The sequence below is a fragment of the Chelonia mydas genome, chromosome 2 (genome assembly GCF_015237465.2).
Source record: "Chelonia mydas isolate rCheMyd1 chromosome 2, rCheMyd1.pri.v2, whole genome shotgun sequence".
NCBI lineage: Eukaryota > Metazoa > Chordata > Testudines > Cheloniidae > Chelonia > Chelonia mydas.
Genome location: NC_057850.1, coordinates 169,844,246 through 169,860,389, shown reverse-complemented (window position 1 = coordinate 169,860,389; position 16,144 = coordinate 169,844,246). Strand labels below are relative to the sequence as shown.

Here is a 16,144-nt window from a genome sequence, read left to right as displayed (position 1 = left end):
CCATTTTTTCATGTTCTGTGTGTATATAAAACTCCTCACTGTATTTTCCACTGAATGCATCCGATGAAGTGAGCTGTAGCTCATGAAAGCTTATGCTCAAATAAATTGGTTAGTCTCTAAGGTGCCACAAGTACTCCTTTTCTTTTTATATAAACATTTGCATTTTTAATACAATGAACTCCTAAGATTCTTAAACTTAATTCCATATGGTTTACCTTAATTCAGTAACGTTTGTCCAGTATATAGCAGAAATTTGCCATATCTGTCACGGGGGCCATCTCATTATTTACCTTTAAAACCGCCCTCAAAACTGTCCTTTTGCCAAAATGCCTACAAAACACTTAACCACAGTTAGGCTGCTGGTGTGCTGACATCGCTGCCTACTATGCTGACAAGTATTGTGTCATTGTTTCCTTGTGTTCCCCAGTCTTTCTGTATCCATCTATTGTCTCTTGTCTTATACTTAGATTTTAAGCTTTTTGGAGCAGGAATGGACTTTTTGGTCTGTGTTTGCATAGGACCTAGCACAATGGGGTATTGCCCCATGACTGGGGCTCCTAGGCATGACTTTAATACAAATAGCAATAAATAATGACTGTTTATTTGTATTGTTTGCAAAGCACCTAGAAAAATAGGGCATCAGTTGTGGCTGGGGCTTCTAGACACTATCAGACTACAAATAATAACAAATAAAAATAAAATTACACAAACAAAATGTCAACAAAACTAAAGGGCTCTCCCTCCTCAACCTCTAGAAGAAAAGAACACCTGCACCCTGCTGTAACCACTCCCTCAGGAAAACATGAGTCAATAGATAGGCAGTGTTCCCTGAAAAACTGGCTGTGCTGGGAGAGGCAGTCTGCTGATCAGACACATCAGACTTTGAAAAACCAAAATGACTGATACAGTATGCACATGTTTCTCAGAGAACTCTGAGACTGAGATGGATGTGTCTTCCAAACAACAGATCAAAGAAACCACCAAGAGGGACCTTTTTTTAAGCAATAGCTGTTTGAAAATACTGTCTTTGGAAAAGAAAAGATTGTGAAATAACACATTTGACCTTTGACTTCACAATCTCTGTGACTTTTCTACTGTGTAGTCCTTAGGCAGTACTTTACTACTGTTACTTTAAACGGTAATTTGCAAAGGGGAAAGTGGTTATGTGTCCTTTTCTGTTCTTGTTTTTTTTTAAAGGCCTCAACATATTTTTTATTTAAAATATAGTTCTGCTTACATTCAAAATTTAGGTCTTGTTTAAGTTTGAAGGCTTTTGTGGAGGGAGAATGGGTAGGGTTATGACTCCATGAGTACCAAGGAAATAAAACCTGATTAACACGGGACGAATAATTGTTTTATTCAGCCTGTTTAAGACTCTATTGTTTGTTTGTTAACATCTATTAAGTTAAGACTGAGGGCTTGTCTACGCTTAAAAAATGATACAGCAGCAAAGCTGCATCTCTTCAGTATAGACACTACTTAAGCCAATGAGTAGGTAATCCACTTCCCTGAGAGGTGCTAGCTAGGTCAGAAGAATTCTTCCACCTAGCGTTGCATACATGGGGACTTAGGTTGTCTTAACTACACTGCTCAGGGGTGTGGGTTTTTCACACTCCTGACTGACGTAGTTAAACCGACCTAATTTTCTCATATAGACCAGGCCTGAGAAACACTTAGGTTGAAGGACATCTTTATTAGAGATTGAATATTCACTGCCTTTTCACTTAAGGTCATAGTTATTGCACATTATACCACTGGGGCTGTGATAAATTCACAATCCACATTTCTGACACCTCCAACAAATCTTCCTGAATAAGTAGGGAAGACCAGATTTCACATTCCTCATATTTCTAAGTAATACATAAATAAATTGCAGACTTTCTTTATAGTGTGCATTGTAAAACAGCAAACAAAAGGACCCAAACATTTTTCCCTTTAAAACCAGTCAGTATTTAAAAATATATAGGAGTCAAATAAGATTATATTATTGAAGTATGATTGTCATGTAAGAGTTCCAGCATATTCATGTATTTAATTGGGAGCGTACATTGCCAGTTCATCCTTAGTAGGTAGGGTGTTCAGGTTTTAGTTCTAAAACACTAAAAAACTCAATAGGGCACATTCTCATGTTACCTGTAATGTTTGGCCATTTTAGTGTGCATGTTCCAGCTGTATAGCTGGTTTGAGATGTCTGACTCTATACACAGTATAGAGGAGTTGCCCACACAACAGATTCATTCTAAGACTCCAGTTAAGTTAATCACAACAGCAATGTGAATTCCATAAAACTGCAAGCTAACCCAAAGTGATGGAAGTAAACAATTTTAATACAGTGGGGCAAATCAGTAGGCTAAATAAAAATTACAATGGGGTTGGTGCCAGAATAGAACAAAAGCCCCAGATTGCAGGTTCTGAACCATCTATAGTTCTTGTCTATAATAAAGAAGTACTTGGAGTCAAGTTTCTTTTCTAAGAATGTCATCACTATAACTAGATGACTGTACTTTTTAAATGGTCCATGATCACATCCTTTTAAAATGTATGTTCCTCCTTTTTTACCATTGTCCCTAATCTGATCGTGTAGTCTCGTATGTATATTTAAGTTTATTTAATATGCCATCCTACATTACTTTCTAAGACTTACATTTTTGAAAATGTAAGTCTTAGAAAGTAATGTAGGATGGCATATTAAATAATTTTGGTGCCTCAGTAATTTTGGTGCCTCAGTTATTGAGTGCTCATCTTGAGACACCCTCGCACTTTTCAGACAGGGCTAAGCACCCACCCTCTGAAAATCAGGTCCCTGTAAGGTGTTTCAAAATATATAGCCCATCTTTTATCTATCTTGTATGGTAATTACAAGATAACTAACTTAGTTGTGCTCTATCACTAACCATTGTATAGTACTCTTACATTCACAGCCTTTCTAACATGTGATTTATGTCCCTGCATGTCTGTTGTTTCGCTTGTTTTATTACACATATGTGGTTATAAATGATTTCTTGAGATTGTGCGGCATGTTCTGAAATATTTACGTCTGTGGTTTCAGTCTTTCTTTTTGAAAGGTTAGAGCAATAAGGGCCAAATTCTGCTAGCAAATACCGGTGCATAATTCCCACAGCTTCAGTGGGAGTTGCTGATACAAAAGCAGTAGCATTTACCAAAATTGATGATGGCTTCAGAAATCACAACCTAATAGAAAATGAACTAAAAATATCTAATATACTGAAGTGATTAGATTGATGGTTTTTGTGAGTTTTACTGGGGGAGAGGGGTATGGGTGGGAGTGGATTGATCATGGTAAATGAAAGATTATATGTATGCAGTTGCTTGATTCCAGCAGCTGGGGTTTTAAGAAAAACATTATATATCATAAAAAGAAAAGGAGGGCTTGTGGCACCTTAGAGACTAACAAATTTATTTGAGCATAAGCTTTCGTGAGCTACAGCTCTCTTCATCGGATGCATTCAGTGGCCACTGAATGCATCCGATGAAGTGAGCTGTAGCTCACGAAAGCTTATGCTCAAATAAATTTGTTAGTCTCTAAGGTGCCACAAGTCCTCCTTTTCTTTTTGTGAATACAGACTAACACGGCTGCTACTCTGAAACCATATATCATGAGACTTGTGATAATTGCAAGAGTTAGCAACACTAGGATAGGTAACAAACTGTTCACATATCCCTCATTTCTAGAGACATTACTTGGTGTAATCTGAAAGTTCCCTCTTAAACTATCATTTGAGCAGCTAAAATTGAAATGAAGTATAAAAGTATGTCTACATTGGTGATAAGTGGGATTTTCCCTGGATTTCAGCTAGCTCAATTGAGCTAATTTGATTTGGAAAACAAACTTATTTTCCTAGTCTAAACAAGGCCTAAGTGTCTGGTTCAATCCAGTGCTTTAAAGATCATAAAGAATTTACCCCCAACTCTTGAAAACCAAGCTCATTCTGAACTTCTGCTTACAAGGATGGCTAAAGAGTAACACTATTAACCAATGATCATATTTGCTATAGTAATCTCTCACGTGCGCCTTATGGCTGTACCCATTATCAATAACTTCATTTATATTATGCAGAACTTTAAATCTAACATTTACAAAAATGAAAAATGAGGTAACCTAAGGTTTGTGTGGCACAGAGGTGAACTTGGAATGTTCTCATAATGGAACTTTCTCATACTGAAGGAGAGTTGAATACTATGTCACAGTGGGAAACTGGGGGAAAGTTTGCAATGAAGGTTGTAGGGAAATTTCCCCATTTTGGCAGGAAAATTGTTGAGAATTCCAGTTTTTGCCAGACATTTTGGGAACACAGCACCTTCCATATTCCTGTAGTCTAGAACTAGATCCCAATTCTTCTAAGTCAGTGGGAGGTTTGTCATTGGGAGGTTTGTCATTGACTTCAATGGGAATAGAACTGAAAGTTGAATTTTGGACTTCAAATTAGTTTCCAGCATCCCTTAAGGAAATTGTAGTCTCAGTACAGTAGACGCTCATTAGTAGCAACATATCAATGCCCTTTTGCTATGTTGCTCCTAAGCAGCTATTGCTGTTATGGGGAGTGTCGACAATTCACAGTAGGGAAAGGGTTCCCCAAGGATGGCTGCTCTTAGAAGGTGTTGCTGCAAACAAGTGTCTACTGTATTTCATTCTGTACTCTGGAAAGAACACAGAGAAACTTTTTATGTTATAAAGTATACTGTAAGGACACTTTTATTATTTCTGCATGGTTAACCCTCCCAGATTTTATATTTTAGCCATACTGCTTGAATACCTTTTAATCATGTACCAGAATACATCTTTTAAGGAAAGTATTTGCAATGTTTTCCAGTCCTTGTGTGATAGCAGCCAAGCTTCTATGACTTCTCATTACATTCATTTACTATATTGGCTAACTGTGAGAGGATATAGGTCTTGTCCTACTAATCTGAGGAATATTAACAAATTAATCTCTGATATTAGTTGTGCTCTGCTGCAGAAGCCTTCCTAGTGTTTCATTTGGAGCACTTATGATTGGATATCTGTGTACATGAGTGCAAAGGTACTGAATGTAAGATTATTAGAAAGTCGGGATTAAATAGTCTACATCTACAATGTAAAACCTTACAGCAGTCTCACTTAAGGAACAATAAAATGTCATCTTTACATAGTGCTATTCGCAATGTTGTAACATCAGTAGTTTCATAAGAACAAAATTAAATTCTTAGATTCTTTTATTTGGAAGTGTAATATGTGTATGTTTCAGCATATACCATAAAGAAAACTAACTAGGATTATATGATTTTTTTTATTTTTATTTTTTTTTGGTGGGGAGTTTCTCACTTCCTTTGCTGAACTCCCAGGATTTGTCTCCTAACCATTCAGTCCACATTCCAGTTACTATCTATTGTGGCCCAGGAGGATAGGTCGAGAGTCCCATCAGAGACAATGAAGAGTGCTCATGATTTGCAGGAAAGGTGATTGCTGAGTGGCATGAGCTGTTGATTTTTTTTGCAGCTGTTGAGAGTGCCACCCCTGTAGCATTCCTAGTCTTTGCTGCCTGAGAAATGATATGCCTGCATCAGGAATCAGTCCCACTTATCAGCACAGAATCTTGCCAATTGACTACAAGGCCAATCCTTTCATTTTGCTTCTAACTTGTACAATTATTCCCATCAGTGAAGCTAAATGCAACAGGATACATTAATGTACAATAAAACTACACTTTTAAATGCACAAAGATCAGGAAATGGAAAAATAAAGGTCCTAGTAACATGAATTTGCCCCGTTGCACATATATAATATCTCTGATATATGGACATAGTGGGCCAAATTCTGTTTCTGTTAAGAGATTCCATCCCATTTGAAGTCTGTTGCATATTGTTATATCTCTCTGAGACGTTCTCAGTCTCCTTATAAATGTCTCCAGTAGCAGCGGTTCCACTTGCCCCTGGGTGGTGTGTCACAGGGAAGTGGGGTCATTAGATTACTGAAACCCTAACAGTTACCTGTGTCATGCTGAAAAGTAATTCCTTTTTTAATCTCAGAACTATTTTTCAACTTTAACAACTAGTTCTAGTGACATAGATACATATGGAAATAGCAGCACAGCTTCTTGAAGTGCTGGTTTTCTTTTAAATACGTGAATTTGTAATTGTCCCTAGAAATAATAGTTAAAACCACACTGAAGATGAAAAAAATTATCCATTTATTAAGTGTTATTAGTATTACATTTGAAAGAACATAATGAGTAAGAATGCATACTATATAGCCATTAAAATTCAGAAATGAAAAGTATCTGCAGAACCACTATTCTTAGAGGATTTTGTCACAAAATGTCAAATAGCCTTTGAAACCACAGACTTGTTGATGCATATGTAATGCGTTAGCTAACTTATGCTAATGATGCATATTTATCTGGAGGAATGAGTAGAGCTGATTGGGACTATTTCACCAATATATTTGTTGTTGGAAAATTCCCATTTGCCAAAATTGGAAACTTTTAATGGAAATATCTGTTTCAACTAAACTTTCTTCAGGAAGGTTTCTCAGATCCAGGCTGGAATTTCTGGTGAGAGAGAGAGAGACCTCAGAACAGTCCAGTGGTTAGGACACAGGTGAACAGCTAATAGCCTGGTGGTTAGGGAACTTACCTGGAATGCGGAAGATCCAGTCTAAAGTCCCTGCTATGCCTAATTCAACTTGGGTCTCCAACATCCCAGGTGGTGCCCTGGCTGCCTAGCTATTCTGGGGTTCTTTCTCAATAACCCTTGTTGGAACTGTTCCCTCTGTATAAATAATTAAATATTATTTGGGCAAGAAAGAGACTGACTCTGGGATATGGGAAAACCAGCTTAAAGTCCCTACTCTGAATTAGGCAGACTATCACTTGTGTTTTGCATATCCCAACAGAGTGCCCTAACCACTGGTCTATTGGCTATTCTGGGGTAGGTGGATCAGTCTCTCTGTTTTTCTGCCAACGTTTTTGAAAGATCTCAGTTTTGTCCTGATGAGGAAAAAACGCAAATTCCAAATCCTCAACATATTTGGGGAAACAGAATTTTTCTGGCCATCCCTCATAATGAGCTTGAAACTCTTGGTGTTGGTGTCTCACCATCACAGACTGGTGATTGTCTCAGGTTGTGCCATAGTTATAGCGTATGGATCCTACGCTGAGTGACAGAAACGTTTATTGGGTTTACGTTTATTGACTGAAACTTAGTAAATACCATCACCTTTCCAGGAACTACTCAATAGGTTAAAAATATTGTTTACTGCATGTGAGAAACTATAGGTTTTTTTTATAGACAAATGATGCATTTGCTAGTTACACATTCACAATAAAATTAGATCCAAGTCCTTTTTTGGCCTTGCTGTATAATGGCGTTATCCTCACAGTGAGGCCTGTTTAAGTGAACACACCTTCCTGTTAACATACATAAATAAATACAACTGTTTAAAAAAAAAAATCCAAGAGACTTAACATGGTGTGTAGCATGTGGTTCTACCTAAGCAACGCTGTAAACTATTCTCTATATTCCTTCATTCCTGCCCACTTGTCAAGGGTTACTGTCTTCCTCCCTCTGCTCCTGCTTTTGTACACCTGTCCCTTGCCCCTATTTTGCCTTCTGTATTATAGCTTTAGGGCCCAGTCCTGCAAACACTTACTATGAGGAGTAGTATCCACACTGTGAATGAGTCCCCAGTGGGCCTGATTATGGTATTAAACACTATGCTCTGTCTTTGCAGGATTGGGCCACTATATTGTAAGTGTTTGGGGGAAGGGTATGTAAATGGCTTATCATATTTTGGGTGCTGTATAAACAATAAAACTGCAAACTCTTTGAGGCAGGGACTGTCTTTTTGTTCTGTGTTTGTATAACACCTCGCACAATGGGGTCCTGGTCCATGACTAGAGCTCCTAAGTACTACCACCATAGTAATACTAATAATTAATTATCTTGCTGTTTTTCCAGTTATTCAAAGTAGTCTGCCTTATTAGTCAATAAAATATCTTTCATACTGTATTGTACTTATGGTACAAGGCTGTGAATAGGATTCAGAATTAAAATATTGCTTTTATTCACAGAATTATTTTTCCCCCTCTTAAACTTAAAGCATTTCAGTTCAAATGGATTTGTCTCCTGATCATGTGAAAAAGCCCTTTTTATGGCAGAGGAAACTGTGAAGAGCTCTCTGGTCTTGTATCAGATGAGCTGGACAGCATGTCTGGAGGCGGGTGGATAATGAGAGGAATACATGAGGGACTGAGTGATTTGAATGGCAGAGCTGCTTTCTTTTGGGAGAGAGCAGGTGAAGAGAAACAGCAAATGGTGTCTGAAAGTAAAACAACAAGCAGTGTCTCACAGTGGGCTTGTCTTCACTTCAGAATAAACTTGAGTTATAACACAAGTGTTGCCCCTATCCTGAGTCTTGTCCACACACACAAGCCCTTAACTTCAGTGCAGTGGTGCTTTTCACTTGGGTTGGCTGGCTCGAGATAGAGTAAAGGATAAAATCAAGTGAGAACAATTTGCTGGCTGCTAGCACAACCATTCTGCAGTCTGGGCACAAGCTAATGCCACTGGTGTGATGGTAATCCTCCAGGGCCTTCCCACAATTCTCCTGTGTTCCCAGAAAAGACAGACACACTCTCCCACAGTTACTAGGAAAATATTCAAAAAGCAGCTCATCTTACAGCAGTGCTAGGAACCATGGGATGTGCCCCCTGAAGCCTTAGTGCTGCACATGAGTGAGTGCAGCACCATGGTGGGTGCAGCAGCTCAAGTGTAACTTCACAGTGTGGCTGCTCTCACTCGAACTAGGGTAACTGGAGAGGAATAATTCAGTTTACTCTGCCACGAATACATATCCATTATGGCTGAAGGGGTCATTCGTTTTTTGTGGCAGGAGTACTTTGGATCTCAATCTGGGAAGAGAATTTCTTTTTGAACACTGGCTGGTATCTCAAAGTGGTGGAAATTGTTCTTTATGGGGAGCATGAGCTTAAATGTATCCCTATGTAAACTCCACTGGAAATTACCTCAGCGATGAATTTAGCTGATGGTGTTTGAAAGAGGATGGAGTTTCTATTAACTTAGAAGAGAGTGGATCTCTAGTAGTCTTTGCCCCATCCCATGGCGTGAAGTGTATGTGTGGGTGTGTAGAGAAATGAACCACCATCTGTTTCTCCACAAAATCCCTATTACAGAAGAGCCTGGTTACACAGGGGAACCTCATGTGTATCTTGCATTTACAGCTGTCTCCATAGACATGATTAATCAATAAAAAGTTTGATACATGATATGCATCTCCTGTAGAAAAAATGTCTGTATCTCTTGTTTCACAGTCATGTATGAAGAGACTGTGTTCATTCATTGTTTTTTTTATTCCAGTGCACCTTTTTATATGCCCCTTCTAAGCTGGCATATAAAATTCAACAATGTGTATTCTAAATAATATTCTTTCCTTTCTGCCCCTTCACAGAATCTGTACCAAAACAGGTTCCTAGGCCTGGCTGCCATGGCGTCTCCATCTAGGAACTCACAGAATCGGCGCCGGTGTAAAGAACCGCTCAGATACAGCTACAACCCTGACCAGTTTCATAACATGGACATCAGGAACAACTCCCATGAGACGGTAACCATTCCACGGTCCACCAGTGACACTGACCTGGTCACTTCAGACAGCCGATCTACTCTAATGGTCAGCAGTTCGTATTATTCCATAGGACATTCACAGGACCTAGTGATCTATTGGGATATAAAGGAAGAAGTAGATGCAGGGGATTGGATTGGCATGTATCTCATTGGTAAGTCCTGCCTGCCTTTGCATTTCCAATAGCTTTTATTTTTTAATTTTGAGTGTATTAGCGAACAGTGAAGTAAGGGGCAAACAGAGCTTTCTTGGTCTAACATAGGCAAGCTTATATACATAGTTCTTCAAAGGCCTCTTTGTCCTCAATTGTCACGCAGTTCTGATCTTCTTCTGCCTGAGTAAGCATTGACTAGGATCTTTAGGGCTCTGTATACACCAGAGGTGGGCAAACTATGGCCCGCGGGCCACATCCGGCCTGCGGGACCGTCCTGCCTGACCCTTGAGCTCCCGGCCAGGGTGGCTAGCCCCCGGCCCCTTCCCCGTAGCCTCAGCTTGCTGTGCCGCCAGCGCTCTGGCCAGCAGGGCTGCGAGCTCCTGCCGAGCAGTGCGGCGGCATGGCTGGCTCCGGCCAGGCAGCGAGGCTGCCAGACATGCTGCTCTGAGCGGCATGGTAAGGGGGCGGGGAGCAGGGGGTTGGATAAGGGGAGGGGGTACCAGGAAGGGGAGTCAGGGGACGAGGAGCAGGGGACGGTTGGATGGGGCGGAGGTTCTGCGGGGGGGTGGTCAGGAGATGGGGAATGGGGGCGGAGGGGGGTTGGATAGGTGTGGGAGTCTCAGGGGGCCTGCCAGGGGGAGGAGGTGTGGATAGGGGAGAGGCCAGTCAGGGGACAGGGAGCAGGGGGGATTGTATGGGTGGTGGGGTCCTGGCGGGGGGTGGTTAGGGGTGGGGGTCATGGGAGGGGACGGTCAGGGGACAAGGAGCGGGGGGGTTGGATGGGTGGGAGGTTCTGAGGGGGGCAGTCATGGGGTCGATAGGGGGCGGGGGCTAGGCTGTTTGGGGAGGCACAGCCTTCCCTACCCAGCCCTCCATACAGTTTTGGAACCCCGATGTGGCCCTCAGGCCAAAAAGTTTGCCCACCCCTGTCTACACTGTGGACAGTTTCCCCAAATTTCAAACTGGTTTGATTTTAAAGCAGTTTGAATTTTTGGGGAAATGTCCCCAGACTAGACAAAGCCTAGGATTCCAAGCATCTACCAGTGCAAGTCCTTACTGCAGTGAGACTACTCACACCATTAAGCATTATGCAAGCTTATAAGGTTTTGCAGAAACAGAGCCTTAGCCCTTTGAAAAGCAATGAGCAGAATGTCTTTTCTCTGTATAACTAAAGAATACTTAGATATGAGTAATAAAAATTAGTAACAACGGACACATACTTAACTTCTTTTCTTCAGTACAAAATGAAGATTTTTAAATACTTCATTTAAAAAAGATTGGTTAGGAAATTTAAAATCTTTGCGGAGGATTCAGAACAGATACACTGAGGGCTTCATCCTCCAATGTACTGAGCTCTCAGATCTGATCCAGTGATGCACTTAAGCATGTGGTTAAAGTTAAGCACATGAGTTGCCCTATTGGCTTAAATGGGGATACCTCATAGAATCATAGAAATGTAGGGCTGGAAAGGAACTTGAGAGATCTAGTTCAGGGGTTCTCAAACTGGGGGTCAGGAGGTCACGAGGTTATTACATGGGGAGCTGTCAGCCTCCACCCCAAACCCCGCTTTGCCTCCAGCATTTATAATGGTGTTAAATATACAAAAAAGTGTTTTTAATATATCGGGGGGGGGGAGGGTTGCATTCAGAGGCTTGCTATGTGAAAGGGGTCACCAGTACAAAAGTTTGAGAACCACTGATCTAGTTAATCCCCCTCCGCTGAGGCAGGATCTAGTATACATAGGCCATCTGACAGGTGTTTGTCTAACATGTTCTTAAACTCATGTGCTTAAAGTGAAGTACATGCTTTATTGGATACGTCCAGAATGCTCAGTACTTTGAAGGAGCAAGCCCGAAGAAACATACCAGCAGAAAAAACAAATGTTCACTTACACCAAAAATCACACCTCATGCAGGTTACTTCCAGTCCCAAGGGACCAGTCACTAACCCCAGAGCAATCGGTAACCTAGATCTCATATCAAAGACAAGACCTGTAGCCAATCCTGTAATAAACTACCAAAAGCTTTATTAACTAGAAAAAAAGAAATGAGTTATTTACAGGTTAAAGCAAGCAAACATATACACACAAATGAGTGATCATTTGAATCCTAAGAGTGACAGAGTTGTGATCTGTCAATTCAAAGTATCTTTCAGGGTGAACCCGGGGTAACCCCATGGATCTCTGCTTCAGTGTCACGCTGTCTGGAGTGGCTCACAACTGTGAATGCTTCCAGACAGCGTGACACAACTGTAACAGGATTATGCCACTACAATACAAGAGACTGTCTACTCTGCATTTAATACAGCAGAATCCTGGTCATCGGAGCTGTTTAACATGGTGCACTGGCTAATCAACCCAGATTCCATACCTCCGATACTGGACCCAAGCATCAACCACTGTGAAGAGCTGTCAGTGTACCCCGCTGTTAAAATCAACTGAATATATATGGAGCTAGTTGGGAAAGGAAATTCTACCCCTGACCAGAATGCAATATCCACCTCACCACCCCGGCTGAGTTTGGACCCATCACACATTCCGAAGGTCAGGAAGCTCTGAAAATATTACAGCCACAGCCAGTTAAATGAATCCATGCTGGATGCCAGTACTAATGGACATGGTCAGTGGCTCCTTCAGAGCACACTTACCAGCCTCCTTGAAAAATGCAATAGTTTGTCCAGGGCTCAAGAAGCTGTCAGTCAACCCTGAACGTCAACTACGGTTCTGTCTCCAACCTCCCATTCCTGGTCAAAATAAGTTGGAAAGTAGTAATCACCAAAATATCAAACCCACAAAACCCTAAGCAGTTTTCATCCCAAAAAGGAAAATGTGCCAGGGACTCCCTGAAGCTTGCTGGGAACTGCACTATTGCTGTCCGCTTTACATGGAAGGTGCTCAGATACTGCAGTGATGGACAGCAATATAAAACCCTAAGACACAGAGATTCTAGGTAAATAGTACAATAGAGCTGGGAATGCGTTTTTGTATACTTTGAATATGAAACATAGAATGGTACATTTTTCTGGTACAGCAACCTGACAGTTACCCTTGTAGTAGCTAGTAAATTACAAATTAACTTGTTACACAGTTAATCCATGGGAGGGGAAAATCCATGGATTCTTGTGGAGTAGGTTTTTCCCTGGATTTATAGATTCATAGATATTAAGGTCAGGAGGGACCATTATGATCATCTAGTCTGACCTCCTGCACAACGCAGGCCACAGAATCTCACCCACCCGCTCCTGCGAGAAACCTCTCACTTATGTCTGAGCTACTGAAGTCCTCAAATCGTGGTTTAAAGACTTCAAGGAGCAGAGGATCCTCCAGCAAGTGACCCGTGCCCCATGCTGCAGAGGCAGGCGAAAAACCTCCAGGGCCTCTCCCGATCTGCCCTGGAGGAAAATTCCTTCCCGACCCCAAATATGGTGATCAGCTGAACCCTGAGCATGTGGGCAAGAGTCACAAAGCTTTCTAGAATCTACATCTCCATGGCAGAAGGAAGAAAGTGTCCGGGCCCTTCTGGATATGAAGGGAACATTCATAATGTAAAATGATACATGGCTGGGTTTCTGAGTTAGCAGCCAGCCAGACTGGACCAAGCATACCAAAAAACCTGTGCACTTCCCCAGTCAACTCAATAGGGGATTAGCCCTGCAGCCTGTTGTCACCACTGAAATGACAGCATTGTTAACCATTTCCATCCTGATGATCATAACCAGAAATGCCCAGTTAATGTGGTTGTGTGTGTAGTTAGGGGGTGGTCTTATATTCTGAGCTTCTTTTTCATTTGAATTCCTGGGAACAAAGCTGAAAGTTTTAAACATGGAAATAGTTTAATGTTATGTTGATTCATGAGGTAACTGAGAAACTGTTTGTGCTCTATGGGGATCATGCAGAGTGTTGTGGTATTTTATTGTTGTTTTTTTTATAAAGCTTGGTCCAGCAGCATTAGTATTATTATTTATTGTTTGTGTTACTGTAGCACCTAGGAGCCCTAGTCATGGATGAGGACCCCATTGTGATAGGCAACTGTACAAATAGAACAAAAAACAATCCCTGCCCCAGAGTTTACAATCATTTTCACTTTAATAAATTAGGAAATATCCCTATATGTTTTTGTTGGGTCCTGATGTTGAAATGTTTAGGGAAAATATCTTTTCCCCACCAGCAACACTCACTGAGAAATTTTGGAGATACCTGATAAACCACAAACTTCCAAATAAAGATAGTCCAAACCTTGAAAGGACACAGCATTTGGCAACAAGGAATATCTGGTGGGTAGAAGATATATTCTGATGAAGAAGGTTTCAAGAAGGGAGAAGAGTAAAAAGAGCTACATCATAGTGGACAAGTATTTAGAGAATGAGACCACTGGATGTTTTTGTGAAGGCATATTCCAGTCCAGTAGTTAAAGTAGATTGAAATGGGAGGGGGGGGCTCTCACCATACCAGCCAAGGATTTGGGGATATTCAGGGAGAATGTTGCTTACTGAAGTCCCGGAGAGAAGTAGGAGTGATTCCTCTGCTTTTACAGAAGGGGGAAAAGGGGTTCATGCTCTCCTTGCCCTGCCCCCCTCACTTGAATCCCTGTTCAGATATTAGCTTATGGCAAATTGGGAGCTCATCTTTATCTAAAACTGGTAAAAGATAAGTTTAGAACTGATATCAGAGTTAATCTCCTTCTACAAAAAGGGGTTGTCATCCATGAGGAGAGGTTGTACAGAATAAGTTAAGAAAATGATGGTCATGTAATTAGTGTCCAGTAATACTATTGGGTATACCTGTTTAAAAAGCTACATGGGTTCCAGTGATAACAGAGTGGAGAAGTTAATACATCCCCACAATCAACAGTTGATTTTGTAAATGTGTGTGATAGACGAGCATTAGAAAAATTCATCAGTTTGGGGGAAAACATGAATATGGAGTCTGTTAAAATATAGACCTTGTTTATCCAATCGGCAATGGCTAGGCAGCAAGAACATGTGGATTCCTCTGACCCAAGAATGTGCACTTGAAAGGATATAAAATATATTCTGCCTATGGAAATCAGAGTTTTGTATTGTTGTTAAGCTTGATCTTGAAGCATTGTAACTTCCCGCAAGATTCACATGATCCTTATTTCACTCTTTTTTAGCATTATGTATCAGCTATAAAATAAATTGCTTGCTATGTGTAACAGTAGTGTAACAGTTTTCCTAATGTATCTGTTTGTCACTTCTCAGGAGAACTATAACATTTCTAATAAACACAATCCTCCAAAAATATGGCTTCAGTCAAAACCACATGTAAACACTCAAAAGTGAGAATCACTTCCCTGATTACACAACTCACTGTTTTTATGTGAAACCAATACAAATGTCATTTGTCTGAATAGCTAAGATTTACATATTGGTATTTCCTATATCAATAAAAATGTGTTTTAGTGGAACTCTTGCAACAGGTGGAATATTTGCAGTTACTTATCTGATGGTTTTGTCTTCCTCCTTCACCTCATTTACTGTTAGTATATGTTATGGTACAGAGCCTCTTAGAATTAATATGGACTTCTGGCAGCTGTGTATAGATAAAGAGCTATCTTCTAATTACTGCAGTTGAATTTCAGTCGCTACTATATTTCACTGCTTTCATCATATCAGTATCTGCTGCTGAATGGCTCATAAGAAGTACCTAAACTAGACATGGAAATAAACTTTTGGCCTGATACCTATAAATACTGGTATTAGTCAGTGAATCTATTCGGGGCTAATATTGCGCTGTGCATACCAATAGACATAGACTTTCTCCTTTCAGCAATTTCTTTAGGGAAAACAAAACGTTTTAAAAGTTATTTAATAAAAGGTCTTTATGCACAAACACTTTCCAGTCCAATTTCCTGTCTATATTTTCTTTTAGTCAATCCTTTGCAAGTTTATATGTATATAAAAAGTTCTTGACCTAAATAGTAGTTGAAATTTAGCTTAAACATTTATGATTTTTTTCCCTCTGATCTAGTCTTTGATTTTATTTCCCCCCAAAAGGCAATTCTTGCTTCAGTCAGACATACCTCATTTTTAAGGATTTTGATTAATACACATTTTTACATTTTTCAGATTAATTTGATATTCCAAAGGCTTGATATTAAGCCTATTGAAGTCAATGGAAAGACTAACTTTAATTAATTTTAAAATGGGCTTTGGATCAGGCAATTGTACAATACAATTATTTGTACAATAAATTTTTCCATGCATCGAGTGTGTGCAAGCAGATGATGTAACCCAAGCATTGTACTAGCAACAGCAAAGAAGAGAATTACTTGTGTGATCTAGTGACCTGCATATAGGATTGAGAACCCCAAATGCCTAAATTTAATTCCCAC

At 40.3% G+C, this 16,144-nt stretch overlaps 1 protein-coding gene across 4 annotated transcripts in view; it reads left to right on the top strand.

Moving 5' to 3' along the window:
* Nucleotides 1-16,144, top strand: part of HECW1 (HECT, C2 and WW domain containing E3 ubiquitin protein ligase 1) — a 337,168-nt gene that overhangs the window by 93,254 nt on the left and 227,770 nt on the right. For all 4 annotated transcript variants that reach the window (XM_043540543.1, XM_037890003.2, XM_043540541.1 and 1 more), the window contains one exon: nt 9,467-9,791. In XM_043540543.1, coding sequence (XP_043396478.1) covers nt 9,467-9,791 — 325 coding nt within the window. The remainder of the gene's footprint in view (nt 1-9,466; nt 9,792-16,144) is intronic.